This window comes from Engraulis encrasicolus, chromosome 2 (assembly GCF_034702125.1).
Source record: "Engraulis encrasicolus isolate BLACKSEA-1 chromosome 2, IST_EnEncr_1.0, whole genome shotgun sequence".
Classification (NCBI taxonomy): Eukaryota; Metazoa; Chordata; class Actinopteri; order Clupeiformes; family Engraulidae; genus Engraulis; species Engraulis encrasicolus.
In genome coordinates this window covers 4,222,074-4,248,267 of record NC_085858.1, presented here as the reverse complement: position 1 = coordinate 4,248,267, position 26,194 = coordinate 4,222,074, and the positions used below count along the sequence as shown (strand labels likewise).

Here is a 26,194-nt window from a genome sequence, read left to right as displayed (position 1 = left end):
TGCAAGGAGCAGAGTTGTATAAAGTAGAAGCAGACGTACTGTACAAATGTAATTAATCCACTAGTAGTATGACGTTACATAGCTGCAAATATGCAATACTACTATAAGTGTTGTAATTACATCCGTAACATGTACGTCTACTTTATACAACTCTGCCATCATGGTGAAAAATTAGTGGCTCCTACTGTGCATAGGTTAATGACGATTTTTTGTGTGGCTCAGACATCAGGTGGTACAACCACATCTAATGCCCATAAATGAATGGTAATTAATGTACTGCAATAAATATGCTTCTCACCAAAAAAAAATAAAAAAAATAATAACCATCCATACAATAGTGGCATTAGCTGTGGTTGCAGCACCCCGAAGTGTCCTACAACTAAAACGTCACTGACCCGCATCTTTTCTCCAAAAAGTTGATTTGAAATGGCAGACTTTCTGACAGCGCTATTTGGCTGGCTAGTTACCTTTTCGGCACTCCTCCTGACGAGGGTGGCCAGCTCGGACACCACCAGGTCCACGCACTTGAGACTGGGCGCGGTCAGTTTGCGGATCTGTTTTTTCACGATGGCCTCAAAGGCCAGGTCAGGGGTGAACAGCCCCGTTCTGAGGCACCGCAGCAAAGGAAAAAGGGGGGGCAGGGTTGGAGGTGGCATTTAGCCAATAAAGAGAAAGGGCACCACAAAAAGGTAGAGAAGAAGGAAGAGAGAGATAGAGAGAGAGACAGAGGGAGGGAAAGGGAGAAACGGGGAGGAGGAGAGATAAAAAGAAAGGAGAGGGTAGGAGAAGAAGAAAAAGAAGCAGAAAAAACAAGAAGAGAAATCTTAGTTTTGTTAGTCATTCATCTACACTCTACACCAAGGCTGAATAGAGTAGAAAAGAAGGCGGTTCGTGAATGGGACAAACCACCGCTACCCCACATCTTCACACACTCTAATATAAAGTTACTAGCGGCTGCTGAAGAAATATATAGTACACATCTGATTAAAGTTGTTCTAGGTTTGAAGGGTGAGATCTTCTAGGATCTAGGTTTCTAAAGTCTGGCCTGGAGAAAAGAATGTAAAATGTGATTGGCTGTCCCGGCAACTACTCGCTGCTGCTGACCCAGTATATCTGACTAAGTTCTAGGTTCTACGGGCAAGTTCTTTTAAGGTTCTAACATCTGGCCTAGAGAACGCTAAATGTAAAATGTGGTTGGCGGTAGAACCCGGCAGCTTGTCCCTCGGAACCGCGGCCCAGAGATGGCCAGCGACAGAGAGAGGCACGCGCACATCCCTGAGCCATGGAGCCTGGCCACAGCATCCAAGAGACCAGACAGGCACGCAACGCACAGCACTGCACTGCACTGCACTGCACGACACCCCAAAACACACCACGAAAACCAGGGGGGAAAGGCCTAGTAAGAGCCTGGGAGAGGCCTCACACTGCCACACACACACACACACACACACACACACACACACACACACACACACACACACACACACACACACACACACACACACACACACACACACACACACACACACACACACACACACACACACACACACGCACGCACGCACAAAATCTATTCTTTACATTTCTATCTCTGTTGCCATCATCATCCACAAGACGCCTCTTATGCTGAACTCCCTACACCCCTAAAACAGACAGACTGCGGCAGTGTGAGCCTCTCTTCACAGGCCTGGTTGGAGGCTCCTGGCTGAACAGTCAGGCAGGCAGAGACTGAGGCCGTAGGCAGATAAGGGGGAGAGGGGGGAGACGCAACGTGTTCTCACAGAAATCCGTGAAAGGTTATATGAACCATTGTGACACTTCAGTGGGGAAAAAAGCTAAAGAATCCTTGTCACAATAGCCCATCTCCATTTCACAGAATTCTGTGAGATCAGGCTGTGAGACGAGAGAGGAGGAGGCGGTGGGAGGGAAAACAGGTGAGGTGGACAGGTGACAGGTGAGGTGCGCCACCTGAACCAGCCTCCTGCTGTACCTTGCTGGTGCAACCCCTGACCGTGTTGATGAGCTCCTGAATGACCAGATCGATACATTTGATACAGGGCTCTTTCACCTTAACGATCTGCTTTTTCACGATGGCTTCAAACGCCAGGTCTGGCGTGAACAGGCCCGTTCTGAGAACGCACAAGAGGACAGACAAGTAGACAGAGACAGACAAGACAATAGACAGACAGACAGACAACAGACAGACAGAGAGTGACAGGCAAGCAGGAAGACAGAAACAGACATTTTTAATAAACAGACAGAGGCAAACAGGAACACACAATGATACAGTCGAAGACAGACACAGAAAGCGGAGACAACGAGACAAAGAGTGGAAGAGAGACAAGCAATTTGATAGCATTTTGTTATAAAAGATGAGAAAGCACTCCAGATACGTTTAAGTTTGAGTGGAAGGGAGAGAGAGAGAGAGAGAGAGAGAGAGAGAGAGAGAGAGAGAGAGAGAGAGAGAGAGAGAGAGAGAGAGAGAGAGAGAGAGAGGGAGAGAGGAACACATTTAAATTACAACATAAAGCACTAATCTACACATATCCAGATACCGGCATGGTGTGTGGGAGGCAAGCTCATAGACAACAATTACAGTCATGTGGTCAGATCTATGTCAGTGAGGATTCTAGGGTGGTGCACAACAGACTGCAGACAGAGTGGAGGTGGAGGGGGAGGGGGAGGGGTGTGTATAAGGGCCTCCACACACCGGTTCCGACAAAGTGCGGGGCACTGCTCGATTCTGCTCAAGCTCTATTTTTGTCAGAGTCGCCCATTGATTATCCATGCCCTGCAGTGATGAAATTTGCCATTCCTTGTTATACAGTAGTATGTTGGCGGCAATGTGCGGAAGGGGAACCGAAATACCGGTAGTCGGAACCGATAGTGCTCTGCAGTGCTGTCGTAACCGGTGTGCGGAGGACCTTAGGGAGTGAGTGACACAGCATGACAAGTGGAATAGCACTACAGAAGGGCGAGTCGCCTATCCTAGCCTCATACGATGCTACTCTCCTCCTTCGCTAGACTAAGTGTTACATTTTTGAGATAATGCTGCGGGGAACATAACCTACATGGATGCCTATGGTCTATAATCTCTATGCACCTCTATGTTGCATAACCAATGCAGATCTCTACAGGTTTATCAACTCCATGGCCTTCAATGGTTTACTATCTCCATGGACTTCTATGGCATATAATAAACTCCATGGACTTGAATGGTGTATGGAACCTGCCTGACACCGTGGACGTTCTTGATGGCGTGACTGATCTCTTTCCTCAGCTCCTTCTCATCGAACACAATCTGCAGGAGAGAAACACAGCGAGAGGAGAGACCATGAGAAACACAGAGAGAGGAGAGACCATGAGAAACACAGAGGAGAGACCAGGAGGGAAGCAAAGAGACGAGAGACCATACGAAACTCAGAGAGCGGAGAGACCAGGAGAAACACAGAGAAGAGACCAGGAGGGAAACTCAGAGGCCATTAGAAACGCTATAAGACTAGAGAGGTTATGAGACACAGAGAGGAGAGACAATGAGAAAACACATGTACAGTAAAGAACTGAGCAGACCATTACACAGAAGTAGAGAACAGAGGAGACCGTAAGAAACACAATCTACAGTGGAGAACAGTCATAGATCACCACAAAATACATCTGCATGAGGAAACACAGAGGAAACACAGGAAGAGAACATGAGAACCACGACCTATAGTAGTCAACAGAGACCATTACACACAAACTACAATGGGGAACCACAGGAGAGACCATGACTAACATGATCTGAAAAAGGGAAATATAGGCAAGACCATGACAAATATTATCTACAGTAGAAAACAGAGGAGGCCATTACAAACACAATCTACAGCAGGGAAACACAAAGAGGAGACGATGAGTCATGGCCTTGGCAAAAACCACACACATAAACATGCAAACACACACATGCACAGAAATTACTACCACAGGACACACATGCACACGCACATGACACACATACTTAGTCACCCACACACAGATTACACCCACACATAGCCTACGATTGTACACACACTTAAAATCACAGATAAGACCCAGAAACTCCAACCCTTCAGACTCCCAACAGATAACACCAACACACAACTGACAAAAAAGCTTTTTGATACCAAAGCACTGGCAACTCAACTCTATTGGAGTTTGCACGCATGCATGTACGCATGTATGCACACACAACATGGGCCTGCAGTGCCCAATGGTGAGATGTACAGTAGATTACAGTAAAGCCCTCGGGAGGAGAATTGGCATTTACAATACAATACAGTGAACATTTCTGCACAAATCAGTGTTTTACCGCATGGACATCACGCCTCAAAATGGAACCAAAAAAAATCAAATATGGTGTCTCTAAGGCCCAGGTGAGCTGGCATTTACAGTACAACACAATTGTGTCTTCGCACAAAAATCATCCTTTTACCACAACTACAGTTAAAAATGGTACAAAAATCCGATATAATGTCTCTAGGAACCTGCAGAAGAGCACCTGCATCTGCAGTACAATACCTGGTGGTAACATTGCTAATTATCTGTCAGGCCTAATCATAATTTGTTACTTATACTAGTTACATTATAATTAGTTACTTTCCACCCCTGCAGGAAACTACCAGTTGACCGTCAATCAGCTGTACGTCTTAACTTTTGTAAGATACCTGAAGAAGATTTATGATTGAATTGTGCAATACAAATAGTTGTTATCATCATCATTATTATTATTATTATTATTATTATTATTATCATTATTATTCCAGTACCTTGACCAGCTCAAAGGGGAAGCGCTCGTGGAAGATGCGGTTGATCTTGGCTCCGCCTGACAGCTCCTTGGTGTCCACCTGGTCTCCGGAGCCCTCGATGCGCTTCTCAAAGTCCACGCCAAACTGCTGCACCATCCTGCCACACACAAGGACACACATGGCTTAGAAAAACAACATGGCTTATATTAGAGATCAGTCCGCGGAGGATGAGCACTTTATATAGTATATAGGCCAGTGCATAGTATAGCAATATGAATGATGTGTATGCCTTGTATGTTAACTTGATATATATTATAGCTTAAATGTTGTTCCAGTGCCACTCATCATTTTAACATCTGCTGCCATTTAACATCAAAAGACCACAATGGAAATAATAAGCTTTCAAGCTTTATTTCGTTATTCTGACTTTATTTATTTATTTATTTAAGTATGTGGCAAGGTTCATATAGAATTTAATCATGCTTATGTAAGAACGGAGCTGGTCAAATAAAATAATTAATTCATTCATTCAAGGACAAACAAGGATAGAGGATGAACAGGATTGGATAAGATCCCATAGAGACCCCATACTGCAGAGAGGCCATTCTTACTGTGTATGATGACATTAGACTCAGTTCAACATCAGGAACCAAGCTCACAGCGCATGCTACACGGACACACAAGGATAGTGGATGATGAAACAGAACTGAGTAGGATACCTTAGAGACCTTACTCACAGGCTAGCTACCAGTACATCTGATTTTACATCTGTACATTCTGACAAGGTGTGTATGTAAGACTGTGGCAGTCTGACATCAGGGACCATTTTCAGCGGTCGTCCATCACGGATACATGATGAAATGCCACTCTGTTAGACACCAGGGACCATGCTCATATAGGCCAGCCTTACATCTACCAAAACACACCAAAAGGCGACAACGGTGATGGAGTGTGGAATATGGCGACAGAAGAGACAAAAGCGATTTGAGCTCGAGTGACTCGAGCAACAGTTTGTAGTTGACCTTCAGAGAATATTATGCTAACGAGCTATGATGCGGTTCAGTCGCAGCTGCCACAGCCAATTTGAAAATAGACATGGACATGGATGGTGAAAGACAATGTGTTTGACACCTGGGACCATTGTCAAAGGCCATGCTTACAGCTGATGTGTACATTTTGACACGGATGATGATGGGCAGGGCATCAGGGGCCATTTTCACACTAGGCCATCCTACACAGACACACAGCTGATTGAATTCTGATGAAGAGCGCACAAGTGAATAAAAGAATAGCATGGGAACGGGAATATGAAAGGGAATGGGAGGGAGGCGACCATTCCACTTAAATTTTGTACTGTTTATGGACATGGAAGATGAAATGACATTTGGTTATTCAGTCTTCATATTTGGGGGGTATGTGCAATGGATATCCAACATGGGGTAGGATATACTGATGATTGGGTGACAGGGTTGTGTGCACTAAAAATGTTTGTCTGGCTGTTTGTGAGGCTATGGCTGTAGGCAAACTAAGCTATAGTGTATGTTTACATGTTTCCTTGTTCAGTATACTGTATGTTTCTTGTGTGTTCCCTCTGTGGTACCCAGGTTTTGTCCAATTTTCGTTTGTTCATTGTAAATCACACCTTCTCACGTCCACGCAAAACTGCTCTCCTGTAGAGACAATAAAGGCCATTCTAATCTAATCTAATCTAGACTCCAGGGACTATGACATATTCACAGTACACAGGCACAGACACTTCCACACCCACTGGACACAAGGGCCTTGTGAGACCTTAGGAACATGACCTGCTTGGCCACCCATGCGATGCAGTTGATGTTTGGATAAAAGTATCAGGGTCAAGCATGAAGCGTCTAACGTGATGCATTACCAAACACAAAAAGAATCACCCATTTCATGCATGGGTCAATGACGTTCTACTAATAGCACAATTCAGGGTGGAGCAACCACAGCTAATGCCATATGTAGTATTGCAGTGATCAAATGGATTTTTTTAGTTTGCTTTTCGTGGATTTTCTAAGACACTTATTCATTGCGGTACATTAATTAACAATAACTAACTAATTTATGAGCATTAGCTATGGTTGTACCACTTGATGTCTGAGCCCCAAAAAACGCCATTGGCCCGCAGGGAATGCTCACTGTAGGAGAGCCTTGGTCTTGAGGGTAATGTAATGTATGTAATGTAATGTAACTCACAGTACGAGAGCCTTGGTCTCGCGGCTGGGGTTGTCCATATGTAATGTAATGTAATGTAATGTAATTTATTGTAATGTAAGATAATGTAACTCCTGCTTTGGTCTTGCGGGTGGGGTAATGGAATGTAATATAACTCACTGTAGGAGAGCCTTGGTCTTGCGGGTGGGGTCGTCGGGCCTGAAGTTCTTGTACTCCTCCACCTCCTTCTCCAGCGAGAGCAGCTGGGACTGCAGTTTGCTGCGCAGCCCTGGCAGCGTGTCCCGGATGTGGTTGGTCAGTTGCTGCAGGAGAGAAAAATCGTTTTTATCTTACTTTTACCCATATTCATTAATTCATTACTATTGTATATTGATCGTGATTTGAGCTCGCCTTTGTGTGTCTTTTATGTCACTACCAAAGTGAAATTGGTGTGAATGGGGTTGGTCACTTGCTGCAGGAGAGAAAAATGGACTAATCACAATGCATAGAACTAAGCAGTGAGTGCCGCACCAGGTTGAGGGTCTCCTGCAGGTGTGGCGGTGCTCATGTATTAACCTTTATTATTATTAAAATTAGTAGTAGCAGTAGTAGTAGTAGTAACAGCAGAAGTTATAGTAGTAGCACTTGTAGCACGGTAGTAGGAGCCAGGGATCTAAATTAGCACCAGGCAAATGCTGGTGAAATTTCAGTTTGGCTGGAGGAGACAAACTTACTAGCCACTTTGACACATTTGACCTGTGCACTTGACTAGTAAAATTAACATCTACAAGACATTTTGGCTGGTGATGAAAAAAGTTCAATTTAGGGCCCTGGTATCAGTATTAGTAGCAGCAGTAGTAGTAGTAATAGAAGTAGTAGTGGTAGTAGTAGTTTAGAGTGCAATATCACCATACATCATGGTCTCAAAACACTTGTAAAACAAAAACAAAAAACTAAACAAAATAAAAAACAATAAATATTGAGGAACCAAAGACTAAATAATTGATAATCAGTAAATCAGACCAATGGATATTAATCCCTCCCATAATAAAATGAAAAAAAAAATGTTTTCTAACTGTGTGCAGAGTAGTAGTAGCAGTAGTAGTAGCAGTGAGTGGCGCACCTGGTTGAGGGTCTTCTGCAGGTGGGGCGTGCCCATGCGCTCGGCCATGTGCCTGTAGCTGGGGTGGGACAGGAAGAACTTCCTCTCAGCTGCCTGGGCAGCTCGGATGTCCTTACGCCCATCTATGTCCTTCTGACTGCGGTTCACCACTCCAATGTAGCCTAGGAAACACACACACACACACACACACCACACACGCAAATGTGCACACACACACACACATTTCGAAGGAATCCTGTAGTTTGAGGATGTCCATGTGTTTGAGAGAGAGAGAGGGAGAGAGAGAGAGAGAGAGAGAGAGAGAGAGAGAGAGAGAGAGAGAGAGAGAGAGAGAGAGAGAGAGAGAGAGGTACTGCTTACCTCTGCGCAGGGGGAGCAGTTTGTTTTCAAGGATATCTCGTGCATCAGTGCCTTCATCCATCAGGTCCAATTTGGTCATGACGCCAATAGTGCGGAGCCCTGGGGGAAGCACACATACGCAGACACACACATGCGCACAGACACACACACATGCGCACACACAGACAGACACACGCACACACAGACAGACACGCGCACAGACACAGACACGCACGCGTACAGACACAGACACGCACGGCCACACACACGCACACACACAGATTATTTCCACATGGCCCGAAGCAGTATAGGCACACTTGGCCACAGCTGACCAGATCAATACAATGTCACAACACAATAGAAGGGACCACGCATCCATACACAACTCTTATTTATGTGAATAACAATGAAGTCTATTACTATGTTGGTAACACTTTATTTTAGGGACACATCTATTAGCACTAATACATACAATATTAATGCCCGTGTAAGTAACTTGTAAGGCATGTACTAAGCAAAATAAGACAGTTGTTAAGCATGTATTCACAAATGTCTTGTTCATGCCCAATTAGGGATTTATTACTAATATAACCTTAGTAAGGACCAGTAAGCCTATATTTCTATTTATTAGTAAGTAGTAAGTGGCAGAATATAATGTGTATAAGCTCCCGACACACTGTGTGAACAAACCCTGAACAGTGTGAAAACAGATGCAGAATAAGGGTCCCTATTCTAAAGTGATGCATTGGTCAGCCCAGATGGCTCAGGGCCTCTGCACTACCAAAGTCCTAGGGCCCCCACACCACCCAGGCCTGCACTACCTAGCCCCCCCGATCTACAAAGTGTAAGGGTATATCAAATAATTAATACTTACCCAGCTGAGTCATCTAGTTTTCTCTTGTTCATATCAATGAGAAGGAGGTAACAAGAGCCTATATATAGCAAGGATTGAACGTACACTTGTCAATGGCGGTGGGTTGGTGAGATGTAATTTTTTTTCATGTACCACTGAGTTTTAATTGTAAAAAAAACCTAAATAAATGCAGAACATTAGAATAATAGTTTTGAAGCAAAACTAAACTACTCTTTTGTGATAATTAAGTGAATGTTTGAGAACATTAGCTTCAAGAAGTGCAGTGCATGATGGGTACGCAATCTAGGCCAACAGACAACCTACCCAGCTCTGAGCCTACGTCCTTAGCTCCTCCCCTCACTTGTGAAATTTAGTTGCTATCCAAACAATTTGCCATGTACGTAACAACAGAAATATTATCATTGCTGCATTGGCCATGCATTGCATTTCTGACTAAGGGCGTAGCCTACCCATCATGCACTGCACTTCTTGTAGCTAAGTTTCTCAAACATTAACTTATTTATCAGAAAGGAATAGCTTAGTTTCGCTTCCAAACTATTACTCATCGTTATATTCTGCATTTATTGTAGGGTTTTTACAATTAAAACTAATTGGTGTATGAAAAAATGACATCTCACCACCCACCGTCATTGATAACTTTACGTCCAATCCTTGCTATATAATGCTTCCAATTACTCATTGACATAATGAATAGGATAAGTGAGATCTTCATACCTACTGAGACTAATGTTGACTCTGAAATGTTCTTACACTTTGCTTCCCGGGGGGGGGGGGGGGTGGGGGGGGACACGTGGACACGTGGAGTGGGGGCCCTAGGTAGTGCGGGGGCCCTAAGCCATCTGGGCTGAGCAATGCATCACTTTAGAATAGGGACCCTTATTCCACATCTGTTTTCACACTGTTCAGGGTTTGTTCACACAGTGTACCAGGAGCTTATACACATTGTATTCTGGCCCTTACTGCTTACACATAAATAGAAATCTAGGTCTACTAGGTCCTTACTAAGGTTATATTGGTAATAAATCCCTTATTGTGCATGAACAAGATATTTGTGAATACATGCTTAACAACTGTCTTATTTTGCTTAGTACATGCCTTACAAGTTACTTACACATGCATTAATATTTTATGTATTAGTGCTAATAGATGTGTCCCTAAAATAAAGTGTTACCACTATGTTCTCAAATATCCAAATTCTTTTGTTTCAGACATGTAAAAGTTAGTTTATCTTTTACCTGACAAATATTGACAGGATGGTCACATCTCCACAACATCAGCTCTTTTAAAGCACGTTACATCTCAACATCCATGTGACCCTCTGATGAAGACGGAAGTTACACGGTCGAAGCATTATGACTTGAATATTTCATATAACCTCAAGACATAATGAACGTCATACATTTAAATATGTTCTCTATTGCCCGTGTTGAAAGCCCTGTAAATATTTCAGAACATGACAGAAAAATGTACAGAAGGAGAAAACGTGTTTTTGGAGGTATGATGCACAATGAAATAGTTTCTGCATATACAGTATCACCGCTCACAGCATGACGCAAGGCCTTATTCAGCTCTTGCGACACGCACTGGATGGGAAGTCAGAAAGCTCAAAAAGCACATTTTTGTCTGCGTCTGCCACTGTTTCTTTCTGTCTTTTACACACTCACTCACCTTGTGGTTGGACCCCCTTGGCAATCTTGAGTACATTAGAGTTGGCCAAGTCGGGCAGCTCTCTCTTGCTCAGACACACATACAATCACACGTCCGGCATATCTCGTGCACGCACGCACACACAAACACACCCTCCCTTTCATTAACCCTGTGGGTCGACATCCTTGCCGATCTTGAGTGTGTTCGAGTTGGTAAAGTCGGGCAGCTCTCTCTGCCTCCTCTCTCTCACACTGCGCACACACACACACACACACACACACACACACACACACACACACACACACACACACACACACACACACACAATCTCTCCCACTCACCCTGAGGGTCGACCTCCTTGGCGATCTTGAGTGCGTCTGAGTTGGCGAGGTCGGTGTTGGCGGGGGTGACGGCCAGGATGAGACAGCTCTCCTTGGTGATGAACTGCATCAACATGTCCCGGATCTGGAACTCTATGTCCACCGGCTGGTCTCCCACGGCAACCTTGGTCATACCCGGCAGGTCGATCAGCGTCAGGTTAAGCACTAACGAAGGGGGAATAAAGAGAGTGTTAGTGAGAATCTTAGTGTGTGTGTGTGTGAGGGTGTGTGTGTGTGTGTGTGGGTGTGTTAAGGATGTCAACAATTAATGGACTTCAACCGATGAATGCTTTAAAGGGGCTCCAGGTAGGATTAAAAGTTTAATTAATCACGATCCCGAGTCAGCCGCCACTTCTGCAAGTCTTTAGTAAGTGAACGATGGCTGTCGTGATCACATCCGCGGTACGCTGTCAGAAAATCCCACATGCAAGTTTTGGCAGCGCGGTCCGAGGGAGTGTCGTGGGAAACACGCATCATTGGAAAACATCGTTTCACATACCGTATTCAGATTTGTATCAACTGCTGGCATTCTGGGATGATAAACAGTCTCACAGAGAGAGATTTTGAACAGCATTTTTTCAGTACGTGTAGATTTTGAGACAGGCATGCCACGGGCAAATGACATCATCCTACCTAGTGCCTCTTTAATCGATTAAAAAATATTAATCGCAATTAATCGACTTGACCTTGGTCATCCCCAGCAATGTGTGTGTGTGTGTGTGTGTGTGTGTGTGTGTGTGTGTGTGTGTGTGTGTGTGTGTGTGTGTGTGTGTGTGTGTGTGTGTGTGTGTGTGTGTTTGTGTGTGTGTGTGTGTGTGTGTGTGTGTGTGCGTGCGTGCGTGCGTGCGTGCGTGTTGATAGCCCACATTGCCCACCCATAGCAAATGGCACCCAAAGCCTGTGTGTGCACATGTCTGTGTAACCATGTCTGTGCGCACGCACGCACGCGCGCACGCACGCGCGCACACACCTCACTGCTTGACACATATGCCGAGGTGTTTCTGTGTTTATTATACATCAGGACAAAGGCAACTTGGGAATCCCCCTCTGAGGTGTTTATTTGCACATGCCTCTATGCATGTGTGTGTGTGTGTATATGTGTGTGTGCACGTGTGTGTGTGTGTGTGTGCATGCGTGTGCGCGCATGTGTGTGAGTGTGAGTGAAATAGTTTGGGAGCCAAAATATCTGAGTGGACTTAAAGCATGTACGCAACATAAATAACAGGGAATGATTATTGAGAGAGCGAGAGGGACAGAGAGAGAGAGAGAGAGAGAGAGAGAGAGAGAGAGAGAGAGAGAGAGAGAGAGAGAGAGAGAGAGAGAGAGAGAGAGATAAAGAAAGAGAGAGAGAGAGGGGGGGGGGGAGTGGAGGACAGAGTGAGAGAAGCAGAGATAGAGAGCGAAAGACAGAGAGAGAGCAAGAAAGAGGCGATTCAGGGGAAGGAAGATGAGTGTGCTTTCCTGGAAGAGAGGATCGGCTTGAGAGTGAGACAGTGAGTACTTCAATATATCCAAGTGCATCTGTTCATGTAACAGCATAAAATAAACGGGGAGGACATGTGTATAAATGTACTGTATTGATAGATATGTGTGCGTGTGAGAAGGGGGAGGGAGGGAGCGAGCGAGGGAGCGAGCGAGCGAGAGAGAGAGAGAGAGAGAGAGAGAGACAGAGACAGACAGACAGTTTGAGGTATAGCTCTCATAGCAGACATACGAACCACACACACATTGTGACCAACGCCTACCATTGTGTGTGTGTGTGTGTGTGTGTGTGTGTGTGTGTGTGTCTGTGTCTGTGTCTGTGTCTGTGTGTGTGTGTCTGTGTGTGTGTGTCTGTGTCTGTGTCTGTGTCTGTGTCTGTGTCTGTGTCTGTGTCTGTGTCTGTGTGTGTGTGTGTGTGTGTGTGTGTGTGTGTGTGTGTTACCATTGGGTGAGTAGACTTTGAGGTTGATGGGGATGGGGGAGATGCCCTTGTTGCCCCCGGTGATGCGATCCGTCTCATTCTCAATCTCCTGACGCACCTCATCGAAATCCACAAACTTCTTTCCCTTACAGTGCAAGAACTCTGCATATTCTGCACACAACAAAACAAACACACATACAAATAAGGGGGGAAAAAAACACCAAAATGAACTGGTGCCTGCACCAAAGTCTTTTTCTTGCATGTCTGTTGGCACTCCATCAATTAATATTTACATACAAGTGTGTGCTTGTAATCTCTCTCATGTAGCTTTTTAGGACTATAATCAATAAAAAAAATTTTTTTTGAAATCCATTTTACTGTACTGCATTTGCCATTTCCCCTAGCATTCACCAAATGGGTCCTACCATTACAGCTTGTAGTCAAAAAGATTACAATAGCCAAGATTTCTCTATTCTCATGAAAAGGTATCAATCTACTTTTTCAGGATGAAAAAAAAAATGCTTAAACTCATCTATTTATTTACAGGTCAAAGACGTTTTGGGCTCGGATGTCAGGTAACACAACAACAGCTTATTCCCAGAAATGAATAATTCTTAATTAATGTACTGCAGTGAATATGCTTCTATAAACCACTGAAAACAATTTAAAAAATCGCATACATTTAATGCATACAATAGTGGCATTAGCTGTGGTTGCACCATCCTGAAGTATGCTACTACTAAAATGTCATTAACCCTTACACCGCCATGTCATCAGATGCATTTCGGCCCCAAAAGTGCCTGCAGACATGTTGGAATAAATAAAAAAAATAGATGAGTTTAAGCATCAATCATTCAAATTCAATCATTCGCTTTGATTTGCACCCAAACTCATGTTTTATCCCTGACGTTGGACGCTCCAATCCCTTTTTGCACATCAATACATTTTTTTTAGAGCTGTAACGATACACTCAACTCATGATTCGGTTCGTATCACTATCAAAATTATGATAGTTAGTAGGTAGAATAGGTTACTACTAAGAGACTACTAATAATTTAAAAACAAAAGTTTAAATATTAATGATGATGATGATGATGATGATTTGAAACTTGGAAGCACCATCACTTCATATCATAATGTTGTTTTCTGGACTAATGGTTAACAAAACTTTGACAGGGTGTATCACGATACTGCCTCCTTGTATCACAATACGGTATCATGACCCTGTGTATTGTAATTTCTTGGTTCGATTAGACACAACGTAGATACAGCTCTAGTCAGGCTGTGCCCTCCTAGTGACGCAACACTTTCAGCATTGCAACTAGTCAGGTCAAGAGCAATGCAAGTACTTTCTGAGTTCCCGAAAATACGGGAAATCCTCCCACTTTGGTCGGTAAGCAAACAACCATAAGCAAACCAAGGGAGGAGGGTCAACCACGCCGTTTGGGAAATGTTCATTGTTATACTCTTGGTCAGACCACGTCTCGAAGAGTTTTGAACGTTGATGACAATCAGGCTAGTACAGCCCTACTTTTTGTAAATCATGTTTGACTGGTCTGGCCTGATGGCTGGAGGCCACAACACACCAACCCCACTGGACTGGACTAGACTGGACTCACCCGCTTTGTTATTCACCAGCTGCAGCACCAGAGGACGACGTGTGACGATGCCCGACCCTCGGGGAAGGAAGTCCCTGCATTAAAAACAAAAACAAGAGAAGAAGAAGGAGGAGGACATATGAGATGATTGAAAGGAAAAGTAGAGACAAAACAAATACGCCTGTGAGTCAGTGTCACAGTGTCAGCATTTAGTGTATATGTATAGCCTAGAGTCTGACAAACAGGCGCTTTCCTGTGTGTGTGTGTGTGTGTGTGTGTGTGTGTGTGTGTGTGTGTGTGTGTGTGTGTGTGTGTGTGTGTGTGTGTGTGTGTGTGTGTGTGTGTGACAGGGCACAATTCCCTCCCTGGGGGCTTGTTTAGTGGGTCAGCCCAGGCCATTGTCTCTCCTCTCTGCTCCCCCTCCCTTCATCTATCCATCTATCCATTTCTGTTTCGCGCTCTCTCTCTCGCTCTCCCTCTCTCTATCCGTACCAACAGACAGGCCTGTTCAGCTGGTCCATTCACTGCCATATGTCCTGAGGCCTGTTGAACGTTCCCCTCCTCCCTGCTTTACAGTTTCCAGTGGTACAGTCCGCAAAACAGACCCGGACGGCAATGTCTATGGTGGTGGTACGGTCTGAAACGCTCCACAGATGGAGAGACTGACTGACTGACTTTCCCCAATTACTTAACCTACATTTAATAAAGAGAGAGAGAGAGAGTAATTTCCAATAGTGGAACATTACAGTGGGTGGACTGTGTGTGTGTGTGTGTGCGCGCGCGCGCGTGCGTGCGTGTGTGTGTGTGTGTCATGTACTGCATAAGCATGCTGGGCTGCCTGACATCTGTCATAGAAAGCCAGAGAACCAGAGTGCCTCCTGCTGTATCTAAGCAACAAGTAAATGTGCATGTGACATATTAAACTGACATATAAATGTATGGTGGGTTTTGGCAAGAATATGTGTGTGTGTGTGTTCTCCTGAGAGCAGTAATGTGCTTTGGTCTGTGGGTCCTGGAATAATACCAACTGTCCATCACAAGAGATGAGAGAGTAAGTAATGTTATAATGTCATTCTATAAGTAAGTAATTGTGTGTGTGTGTGTGTGTGTGTGTGTGTGTGTGTGTGTGTGTGTGTGTGTGTGTGTGTGTGTGTGTGTGTGTGTGTGTGTGTGTGTGTGTGTGTGTGTGTGTGTGTGTGTGTGCATTAGGTACACTTTGGGGTTGATGGGGATGGAAGAGATGAGTGTCTACTGTTCCCTGTAACTCTGGTGTGTGTGTGTGTGTGTGTGTGTGTGTGTGTGTGTGTGTGTGTGTGTGTGTGTGTGTGTGTGTGTGTGTGTGTGTGTGTGTGTGTGTGTGTGTGTGTGTGTGTGTCTCCTCTCTCCTCTTCCTAGACCACAACTATGGTGGAACAATCCTAAAATGTTAATTTATATCCCCAATACTGGAGTAAAGGAGTCAGTCACATCCACACACCTCTCCCGTCCTCTGCAGCTCTCCTGTCCTCTCCCTCCTCTCTCCAGACCACAACTATGAAAGGCTGTGCTGACGCCGCCCATCGTGTAAACACAGTAAGACTGTCTGTCCTGAACGGATTTGTTCGCTTGCCACCACCCCCAACACAAATACACTCCCCCCTCCCCGTTTCTCCCTTACGCACATGGGAACGTACGTACACACATGCGCGCGCACGCACACCTCTTAAAGTACAGTACATTACAGCACTGCCTGGCCCTGCCTCCAGAGGGACCATGCAGTCTAGGCGAATTGCTCAGAGATGCAGCATATCTGCTGTCCATCACTGCTAAGCCTACACATACAGATGTCAGAGGTGGGCAACCCCACCACCAGGGGCGACATGCGGCCCTTACATGCCATTTCATCTGGCCCCAGAGCCTTTACAAGACAACTTTTAAACCAAAAGTAATACTCTCACCTACCTAACATTCTTAAAATGGCTAGGGGTCTTGCAGGTGTGAGAGATTAATCAAGGACACATCTAAATATTACAGTAGGAAATAGCCAACCAGTTATGTCAGCATTTCCAGCATATTGCAGCATTTCCTATTATTGGCAATGCAATATCCTTGAGTAGGGGTGTGGAAAGATCTCGTGTCACGAGATCTCACGAGATGTAATTGTGCGATATTTCTCATGGCGTTAAAAGTTTGTCTCGCGAGATTTGGGATCCAGCAAGCGGTTTTTAATAAATTTGCTAAATCACCTATTTTAAATGTGTTGCTTAAATAACCAATAGGAATACTATAGTTCATTTGATGGTGTACTTCAACTGAAAACTAGTAGCCTTTCAAGTACACCCAAAATAATTTCCCATTCCTGCTGTAAACCTGGTGATTAGACTTATGCCCCGTGTACATCAAGCGCTACCAACGCGACCTGCGTGGCGGAAGTCATTGTTTCTCTATGGAGGGAAGGCGAATAAAGCTACCAGAGCGAATTCGGCAGGAGCGAAGCTTCTTGAGTGACCTGGGCGAATTTTGACGATTAAACTCAAGCTAATCTTAAGCGAATTCGCTATGACGCGGTTCGGCGAAAACCAATTGGAACGTTCATATCGAGGAATGTCCCAGGCTGTCAAGACAGAGCCGTTATGTGATTAGCTGAATCAAACATGTCAGTGCAGCGTCGCACGCACACACACACACACACACACACACACACACACACACACACACACACACACACACACACACACACACACACACACACACACACACACACACACACACACTAAAATGTCTAGTCTACAATCACAGGGACATCCGTGCAGGCCACATCCCACACATTCAAAGGCACAAGGCTGAGCCGCTTTGCCCCACATAAGTGTCCGTGCTGGGAGATGCTAGGTAGGAGAAGATGGGTCTCTAGACGGAGCCCCTGGGAGACTGGACATGTTCTAACTTCATAACAAGAGGACATGACTGACAGCTGCAGGGAAAAAGCCGAAAAATAATCAATCATATATTCTGGTTTCATTCACTCATTTGATCACCTCTCTGAGTGGTGTTTGACCTCAACAATCAGCAGCACCAAATCCAAAATGGCCAAAAAGGGTTTATTGGCAAGGCAAGGTGACGCTGAGTGCTGACAGTGTTGTTGACAATGGTGCATAAGCAGTGAGTGTAGCCAAGGTTAGGGCGAGACCCCAGCAGCCGGTTGGAAGGAAGGAAGAGAGGCACTACTGATCAGACCTGGAGGATACCACATTGCAGGGGTCCAAAACTTTCCTGGGTCTGAGGGCTATCCGAGGGCTACTTGTTTGTTCAAAATCTTGTCTTGTCATCGTTCTAAAATCACACCATCATTGAATGATAATTTGCTTACAGGTTATTACGAAAATGTATTCTTTGTAGGTTATAAAAAAATAATCTCATATTTAAATTAAGACCAACATTAACTGTGACTAAAATGCTGTGGTCGGCACTATTTATTAACATCCTTGGGGGGGATGTTACTATTCAGAGAACAAGGTTAAGTGATAGTGAAGGTGTTAATCGTGCTAATAGATAGTCCACATGTGTCATTTAGCTAAGGAAATGAGGACAAGAGGCTTTTATTTTAGTTTATTTCCCTACCACTACCTCAGGGTTCATTTCACCTGGTTCACTACTTAGCCAGGTTCTTGGAATACTCTCCTGGTTAGGATACCACATTGTGCATTCAGCCATTGCTAATGCTGTATTCCCTGCCCATGTCAAGGACACAACCAATGGTCTGAGAAAATGGCCAACACTACATGACCTTCTGACAATACACTGGCAACAGCAACCTGACACGGACACGGGCAGGGATTGTTTGTGTTTAGCTCAGTCCTGCTGCAAATCCACCCACGGAGAGGTGTGTGTGTTTCTTGGCCTCGCACACGGAGGCCGCTGGTCAAAAAGCCAATGCCAAATAAGCCTGGGCCTACTCTCCGGATAACACTGAGCAGCAATGGAGAGCAGTGCATGCTGGGATACATTGGTCGGATCATTCTCCTCAGCACCACTCTCACCGCTCCATCCAATTGAACACTTGAGTAGCTCCCAAAGACTCACACACTCCACTCAGTCATCATGCCAGCATCGCCTGGCACAGACAGCGGAGAGTGCTCCAGTTTCTGATTGGAGAGCAAGAGATGGGCTTGGCGGGAGAGTACCAAATACACAAACACCACCTACTGCGATCTAGGCAGTTAGTACACCTGGCTAGAAATCAACAAAAACACTCTTGTCAGCAAAAAAAGTGTTCATCTCTGAAATCAAAGAAAAAGTAAGCAATTTAAACACACAACATGTACGTTTAACTGTATGGAGAGTTCAATAGAAAGCCACCCACATAATTTTATCTGGACTTTAACTGGATCTGCATAATAGGCTCTCCATCTGTAGACTTTGTGAACTGTAAAGAGAGTAACATTTTGTCTAAAAGTTAAAGGTCAGCAAAGCAGCTGTCCAGAATGTGAGGACTTGAGGAAAACTAGCTTCATGTACAGTAGGCAAAGTTCAGTAACTACATTATGTCAAAATTCAGTTTAGACTGAAAATCGTAACAAAGATTTATGGGTCCAAATGTGTCTCGTTTCAGAGATATTGCCATGTCAAATTTGCAGTAACTACATTATCCAACCTAATAATACCAATACTTTGAAGGGTTTTTCTTCCCTCCGTTTTAATGTTACCATAGTTACTGCTCTTTGCCTTTGTAGTGCAGTAGTAGTACAGTAGGCACAGTTGCCAGCCTGCCTTGCAGGCGCCCGGCGGGCAGCAGGGAGCAGGTGGTCTACTGTCCATTATTAATGTCTGGGTCTGATTTCCATTATTAATGTCTGGTAAATGATGGAGGAGGCAGAGCAGATTGTGTTTCCAATCATGTATAATGCAGAGGGAAAGACCAGCACTCTAGCACAAACACACGGACACACACGGGCACGCACGCACACACACACGCACGCACGCACGCACGCACGCGCACACACACACACACACATTTCTTGAAAAGCATTAGCTGTTGGCTCAGTGGTCAAAAGTTGAGCTAGGTCACTGAGACCATGTGAAACCGGCCGGGAATGGACGTGCGGTAAATTCTGTAACAGCCTAGTGTACAGTGAGCTAAGCCGCCGTTCTGTACAGTACACAACAGTCCAGTGTGTACATGGGTCTGTACTTCCCCTAGAAGTAGGCCCAGCCCCTGAAGTTTGAACACTTAAGCATGCGTATAACTACAAGCTTGGTCAGTGAACTGTGAAATCAATCCCCCTAATTTTAAACAAACAAACCAAAAAGGTCAATAGTCATTAAATAGTAATCAATCAATGTTAAGGATGAAGATTAACTTATGTACGGTATGTACGGGATATTGAGTGATTTCTATATGTTGTTTACTCTGGTGCAATACATAGAATGGAAACATTTATATTTTATATAACAAATGTGTTGTACATGGTCCCTAATAAATTGAAACTGAATTGAACTGAGTAGTAGAGTGCCATGGCAGAAGACAGCAGAGAGCTTTTCACAAGCAAGACCAAAATGTTGTTACAGTGTAAGAGACAGGGGGGAAGAAACAGGCCTTCTTATCAGCTGTGTGAATGTGTGTTTCCTTTTTATCTGCACCATCAAAGAGTCAGATGTACAGAGAAGTGGCATGGCGGCAAGGCAAGTTCCTCCACAGATTAAAACCAATAAAAGAAGCAGAACTACAGCATGCGGTGCACACAGCAGCCGCCAGGAAGAACAGCTGACAGAAAACACACACACACACCAAGAGATTGCTCCCCCACTGTATGCTGCTGGCAGGTGTTGCAAGTGAAATTTTACTAGATGAGATACCATCACACACAACCGTACACACACAACCGTACACACACACACACACACACACACACACACACACACACACACACACACACACACACACACACACACACACACACACACACACACACACACACACACACACACACACACACACACACACACACACACACACACACACACACACACACACACACACACAAAGAAAAGCTGATGGAAAAATAACCCACACAGCCTAATAACTTCCACTCTGCCTGCTACAGGTGGTTCAAGAGAGGTTTCACTACATCAGATACTACCTCACACACAGGGCCGCAGACAGCTTTGGATGGGTCTGAAAGCCACCCCCTCACAATACAGACAATGTAATGAGGACCCAATTCTGGGCCTCCTATCTCCCTGAGCCCGGAACAACTGACCAGTTCATCACCCCTGTCAGCTAGGGGTGGGCGATATGGCAAAAATTTTGTATCATGATTTTTTAACATGAAATCACGATTTCGATATTTTATCACGATCTTCCATCCAAAAAAATAAAAACAACAAAAAAAAACTTTCATACTTGCAATTTGTAATTTGCAGTCAATAAAATGTTAACACACTGATGATACTCTCATAAAGTGTACAATTGGAATAAAATAATGTAAAGAATAAAGTGAAGACAACAACACAAGTGAGAAAACGTCACTCTGATACTGATAATAAACATCCTCAGTGCAAGACGATCTATACGATTTCTCCACTTTGGCAGATTCGAGACGATATTTTACTCAATATCGCGATTCACGATATAATATCGTCATATCGCCCACCCCTACTGTCAGCTGCCCTGCCTTCCAACCCATTACCAGAGGCAGACACAATGAGGTATTTTTGGACATTGAGTAGATGAATGAATATTAACTTTTGGCCCAGATAGTTTCCCAGAGACCGTACTAACCACTTGTTGACAAACACAATGTTTAGAGCGCCGTAATTTCAGCTGATGCAAATGGCTTGTCAGCAGAGCCTGCCAACTCATTACTACTGGCCACTTCATTTCAAACCCAAGGTTCAGAGAGCAGGCAGAGCAACTTCAGCTACCTAACTCCAGGGTTTTATTCAATGTATTATATTTATTATGTCTTGTCATTAAATCAAGTTATTAGTTCTCTTTTGTTTCAAAAATGAAACATAAACATATAGTTTTTCCTTTACCTACCATGTTTTGACGGTATAACTTGTGTCTTTGACGGAAATTACATTGTTGAGACATGTCAGTAACATGTCTGAAACAAAAGAAAACTAATGCTTTGATCAAGGTATGTAAAAGCTATGAGGGTAGCTCCACAAGGCCCTTGAGGCCTACCTGAACTGAAGGCACGGACAGCTCATCATTGTAACCATGCTGTCATCATATGCTAATTGAATCAAACACAGGCCGCTTTTGACTGATTGACAAACCCAGCTGTCTGCAGATCACACTGGAATGACAATCGAAGGACACACAGAGGACGCACAGCTCACCTACAATGCAAGCACCATTTGTCGGGACATTTTCTTTTAAGATTTCATACAAATCCTTTTTACAATTGCATCATTTTATGATTGCTAATAAACATTCTGGTGCTTGTGCTAGACTGTTGACCGGACATGAGCAATGGAAACATCTCTCTCTCTTTCTGTGTCTCGCACGCACGCACGCGCATGCGCACGCACACACTTTAGATGATGTTAGCAATGGCAAAATCTCTCTCTGACACACACACACACACACACACACACACACACACACAGACACACACACACACACACACACACACACACACACACACACACACACACACACACACACACACACACACACACACACACACACACACACACACACACACACACACACAGACACACAGGCCACACCCATGTAGTGTGTACAGATGCAATGCCTGGTTGCTGACTCACAGTTCTATTAGATTAGGGCTCTCAGCAGCAGACGTGTTTTGCACTATGACACAGTGAGTCAGCGCCGCTTTTCATTGGCTCCCGGCTCTCTCTCCACAACACAACAGTCACAGAGTATAGACTGGTACATAAACTCAATCACACACCTTGGACACGGTCAGAGTATACTGGTATAAACTCAATCATATTACCCTGGACACAGCACTGCATGACAGGGAAACTAAATCTCCCTCCACACAGCCCCATACATAACTGACCAGGAGAGGACTGATTGCTTGGCTCTGTGGCCAGCTACGGCTAGCCTTCTGAAAATGACCTGGCGTATTACAACAAAACATCATTTACTGGGTCTCTGAGGAAATTTTCCCCTTCAACTTTAAAAAAACAGGCGACTGTTCGCTTTCACCTGTTTTGTTACAAGTTATTAAATATTTAGCACGAACTCTGCAGCTGCCATTGTGAGGGGATATCAAATAGGGCTTCATGCAAGACTCAAAGGGAGGCAGGCAGGATTTAAAGGTGAGAGAGAGAGGGGGGTGGCAGGCTTTACCTGTGAGAGAGATGGAGAAGAGAGAGAGAGAGAGAGAGAGAGAGAGAGAGAGAGAGAGAGAGAGAGAGAGAGAGAGAGAGAGAGAGAGAGAGAGAGAGAGAGAGAGAGAGAGAGACTTTACGGGTGAGAGAGAGGGAGAGGGTAAGAGAGGGAGTGGGGAGGAGAGAGAAAGAGAGGCAGGCTTTACAAGAGAGAGAGAGAGAGAGAGAGAGAGAGAGAGAGAGAGAGAGAGAGAGAGAGGTTTTACGTGAGATAAAGGGAGCGGGGAGAGAGAGAGGAAGAGAGAAAGAGACAGAGGAAGAGGGAGGCAAGGAGGGGGAGTTCCAGAGGTAAACAGGTGCTGCCAGACTTTCCGGTCCTCTTGTGAAAGGCCTCGCTACTACAGGGACAGACACACACCTCCCTTCATATTTTATTTTGACTTGCCTTGGCCTCCTCCTGCCGCAGGTGGCTGTGGAATACTACAGTAGCTAGGTCACGACACTACAGGGAATCACTGAGCACAAGCCCACCTTTCAATCACTAAAGCTGCACCGAGCACATACTTTAAAAAACTTCTTCTCACAAAGAACGACTGTACTGTATGTCTCCCCCTAGTTTCTTCCTGAAAATCCTGATACCATATGTGTAATGCAATAACACGATATTTGACACTTTGTCCCGTGAGGTGGCGCACCAGATATTACCATTGTGATTTTCAGTGCACAGACAGCTGGAGCAATCAAGAGTGTCTGTCTACATTCGCCCATTGACTAAATGAAACATCTATTGGCTTGTAACTCACATGATACATGTTACACAGTGTGCCTTTGAACTGCATGAACACTTCAAGACTAGTGGAAGATCATTAACCTGAAGTTCATACCCAGCTCAACATTCACCCGTTAGAGGCATTCCATTTCACTCTGTGGTGAAAGCAGTGTGCGAGACTCCACACTTCAAGTTCACACACAGAAGCTTAAAACGTGGCATTTGTGACATTGACTACCAGATTTAACAACACTCCTATTTACTTCACAACACTCTTATTTGTACACAACTCAGTCTTGGCCAACTTCTGCCACCATTCTGCTCTACTGCAGCAAAGGGGAAGTGTCAGCTCAGCTGTGTAGGGAAATGACATGCAAAGACAGACCATTTGCTGCAGCAAGTGGTTCCCAAACTTTTTCAGGGGGCCCCTTTTGGACTTCAGAATATTTTCGCCTAGGCCATTTTTTGGCCATTACTATTGCTAGATTTTCGATTAATAGCTTGTCTAGTAATTGTACTATAATCCAGAGGATGGCAAGTACATCTATAAACCATGCAAGTGAATGCTCTTACTAAACAGAATAATGGAATTATGTTAGCTCAGTCTTAACCCGTGTCTACGCAATGTCCCTTTTGAAACTATTAGAGATACGATATCAGGGCAACTATTAAATAAGAGACAGTTTATGGCCAAAGTGCAATAAAGAACACGGCAACACCTAGCTTTCACTTCTGTTTCTTCCACCATTAAAGGGACACTGTGTGAGATTTTTAGTTGTTTATTTCCAGAATTCATGCTGCCCATTCACTAATGTTACCTTTTTCATGAATACTTACCACCACCATCAAATTCTAATTATTCATTATGACCGGAAAAATTGCACTTTTCATACATGAAAAGGGGATCTTCTCCATGGTCCGCCATTTTGAATTTCCAAAAATAGCCATTTTTAGCTGCAAAAATGACTGTACTTGGACCATACTACAAAATATTTGTTTAATACTTAGTAAACTTTCATGTAAAGATCAAATTTGGCAATAGGCAGCCCAATTTCAATAAGCAGCATAGTTGCAGTACCTTTTTTGACCATTTCCTGCACAGTGTCCCTTTAAGTCAGTTAAGTTAGCATCACAATGGAACAAACTCACAGGACGTGATTTAATGTAGATATTATAGGCTGGTCGACTAGTTAAAAAAAGCAAGGTAAAAGCAAACCACAGATACAAAAAACATTCTGTCATCGTGCAGACTCAAGTTTAGTACATATGGTTAAGAATCCCTGTGACTACACCAAGCTAACCATCAAACTTAACTGGAGGGAATACACCCTTTGTGTCGCCCATAAACAAGCCAATGCACTGGCCAAGATGGACTTTGCACTTTACGTGTGGGCTTATATGTAGGACTGCAGGTTAACAAAGGATTTTAGTGTTCCTACCTACCTACCTTTCCCTGTGTGTGAGCTATAAAATAAAATCCAGCAAGGATAGAGAGTTGACTGGGAGAGAGAGAGAGAGAGAGAGAGAGAGAGAGAGAGAGAGAGAGAGAGAGAGAGAGAGAGAGAGAGAGAGAGAGAGAGAGAGAGAGAGAGACAGAGACAGAGACAGAGAGAGAGAGAGAGAGAGAGAGAGAGAGAATCACTAACAGCAAATAGGTAGAGCGGGGAGAGCGGGAAGGAAATAAACAAGGGGAGAGACAGAGAGAGAGAGAGAGAGAGAGAGAGAGAGAGAGAGAGAGAGAGAGAGAGAGAGAGAGAGAGAGAGAGAGAGGGAGAGAGAGAGGGAGAGAGAGAGGGAGAGAGAGAGGGGTGGAAACAGCTACACTCTGGAGATTAGTCTAGTTGTTTTTTCTAAATGTGTGAACCTGCTTGGCTGGCTAGTGGTGAAACCAGTTCCTTATCAAAGTAGCAGTCTTATCTGAATGTCAGCGGGACAAAGCAGAATTAAACCCGCATGACATTTAACTGAACACACAGTTTGAAGGCTTTTGCCTAGACATGGCAATATGGTCAGATGAGCAATATTTTATTATCAGTATTCTAGACATGTCTTTTGGGGCAGGCTTTGAAGCCGAGAAAAAAATGCATGACATTTTGTCCTGCCTTTAAACCAGTCTACTTCTAATTTCTTGTGGAGTAAGCTTACTACCCGCAGGTATTGATTTCTTTTTCACAATTTTTAGATATCTTACATTCATAATCAAGGAGTCCTGCATTTGTGGATATAACCTACATGACAAATACACTGACTAGGCCTACTCTTGGGCATGAGATCATCAAAAAATGAAAAGGCAAGTAGGGTGACACCATGATCATGTGACACCATCATTATGCTACA

At 44.3% G+C, this 26,194-nt stretch overlaps 1 protein-coding gene across 7 annotated transcripts in view; it reads right to left on the bottom strand.

Annotated features, from left to right (window-relative positions):
- dnm2a (dynamin 2a) overlaps positions 1-26,194 on the bottom strand; it is a 56,406-nt gene that overhangs the window by 28,605 nt on the left and 1,607 nt on the right. For all 7 annotated transcript variants that reach the window (XM_063220043.1, XM_063220030.1, XM_063220024.1 and 4 more), the window contains exons 2-10: positions 14,821-14,894; positions 13,223-13,372; positions 11,260-11,463; positions 8,419-8,517; positions 8,059-8,219; positions 7,116-7,258; positions 4,782-4,917; positions 3,234-3,301; positions 1,991-2,129 (exon numbers count right to left, since the gene is read on the bottom strand). In XM_063220043.1, the coding sequence (XP_063076113.1) occupies positions 1,991-2,129; positions 3,234-3,301; positions 4,782-4,917; positions 7,116-7,258; positions 8,059-8,219; positions 8,419-8,517; positions 11,260-11,463; positions 13,223-13,372; positions 14,821-14,894 (1,174 nt within the window). The remainder of the gene's footprint in view (positions 1-1,990; positions 2,130-3,233; positions 3,302-4,781; positions 4,918-7,115; positions 7,259-8,058; positions 8,220-8,418; positions 8,518-11,259; positions 11,464-13,222; positions 13,373-14,820; positions 14,895-26,194) is intronic.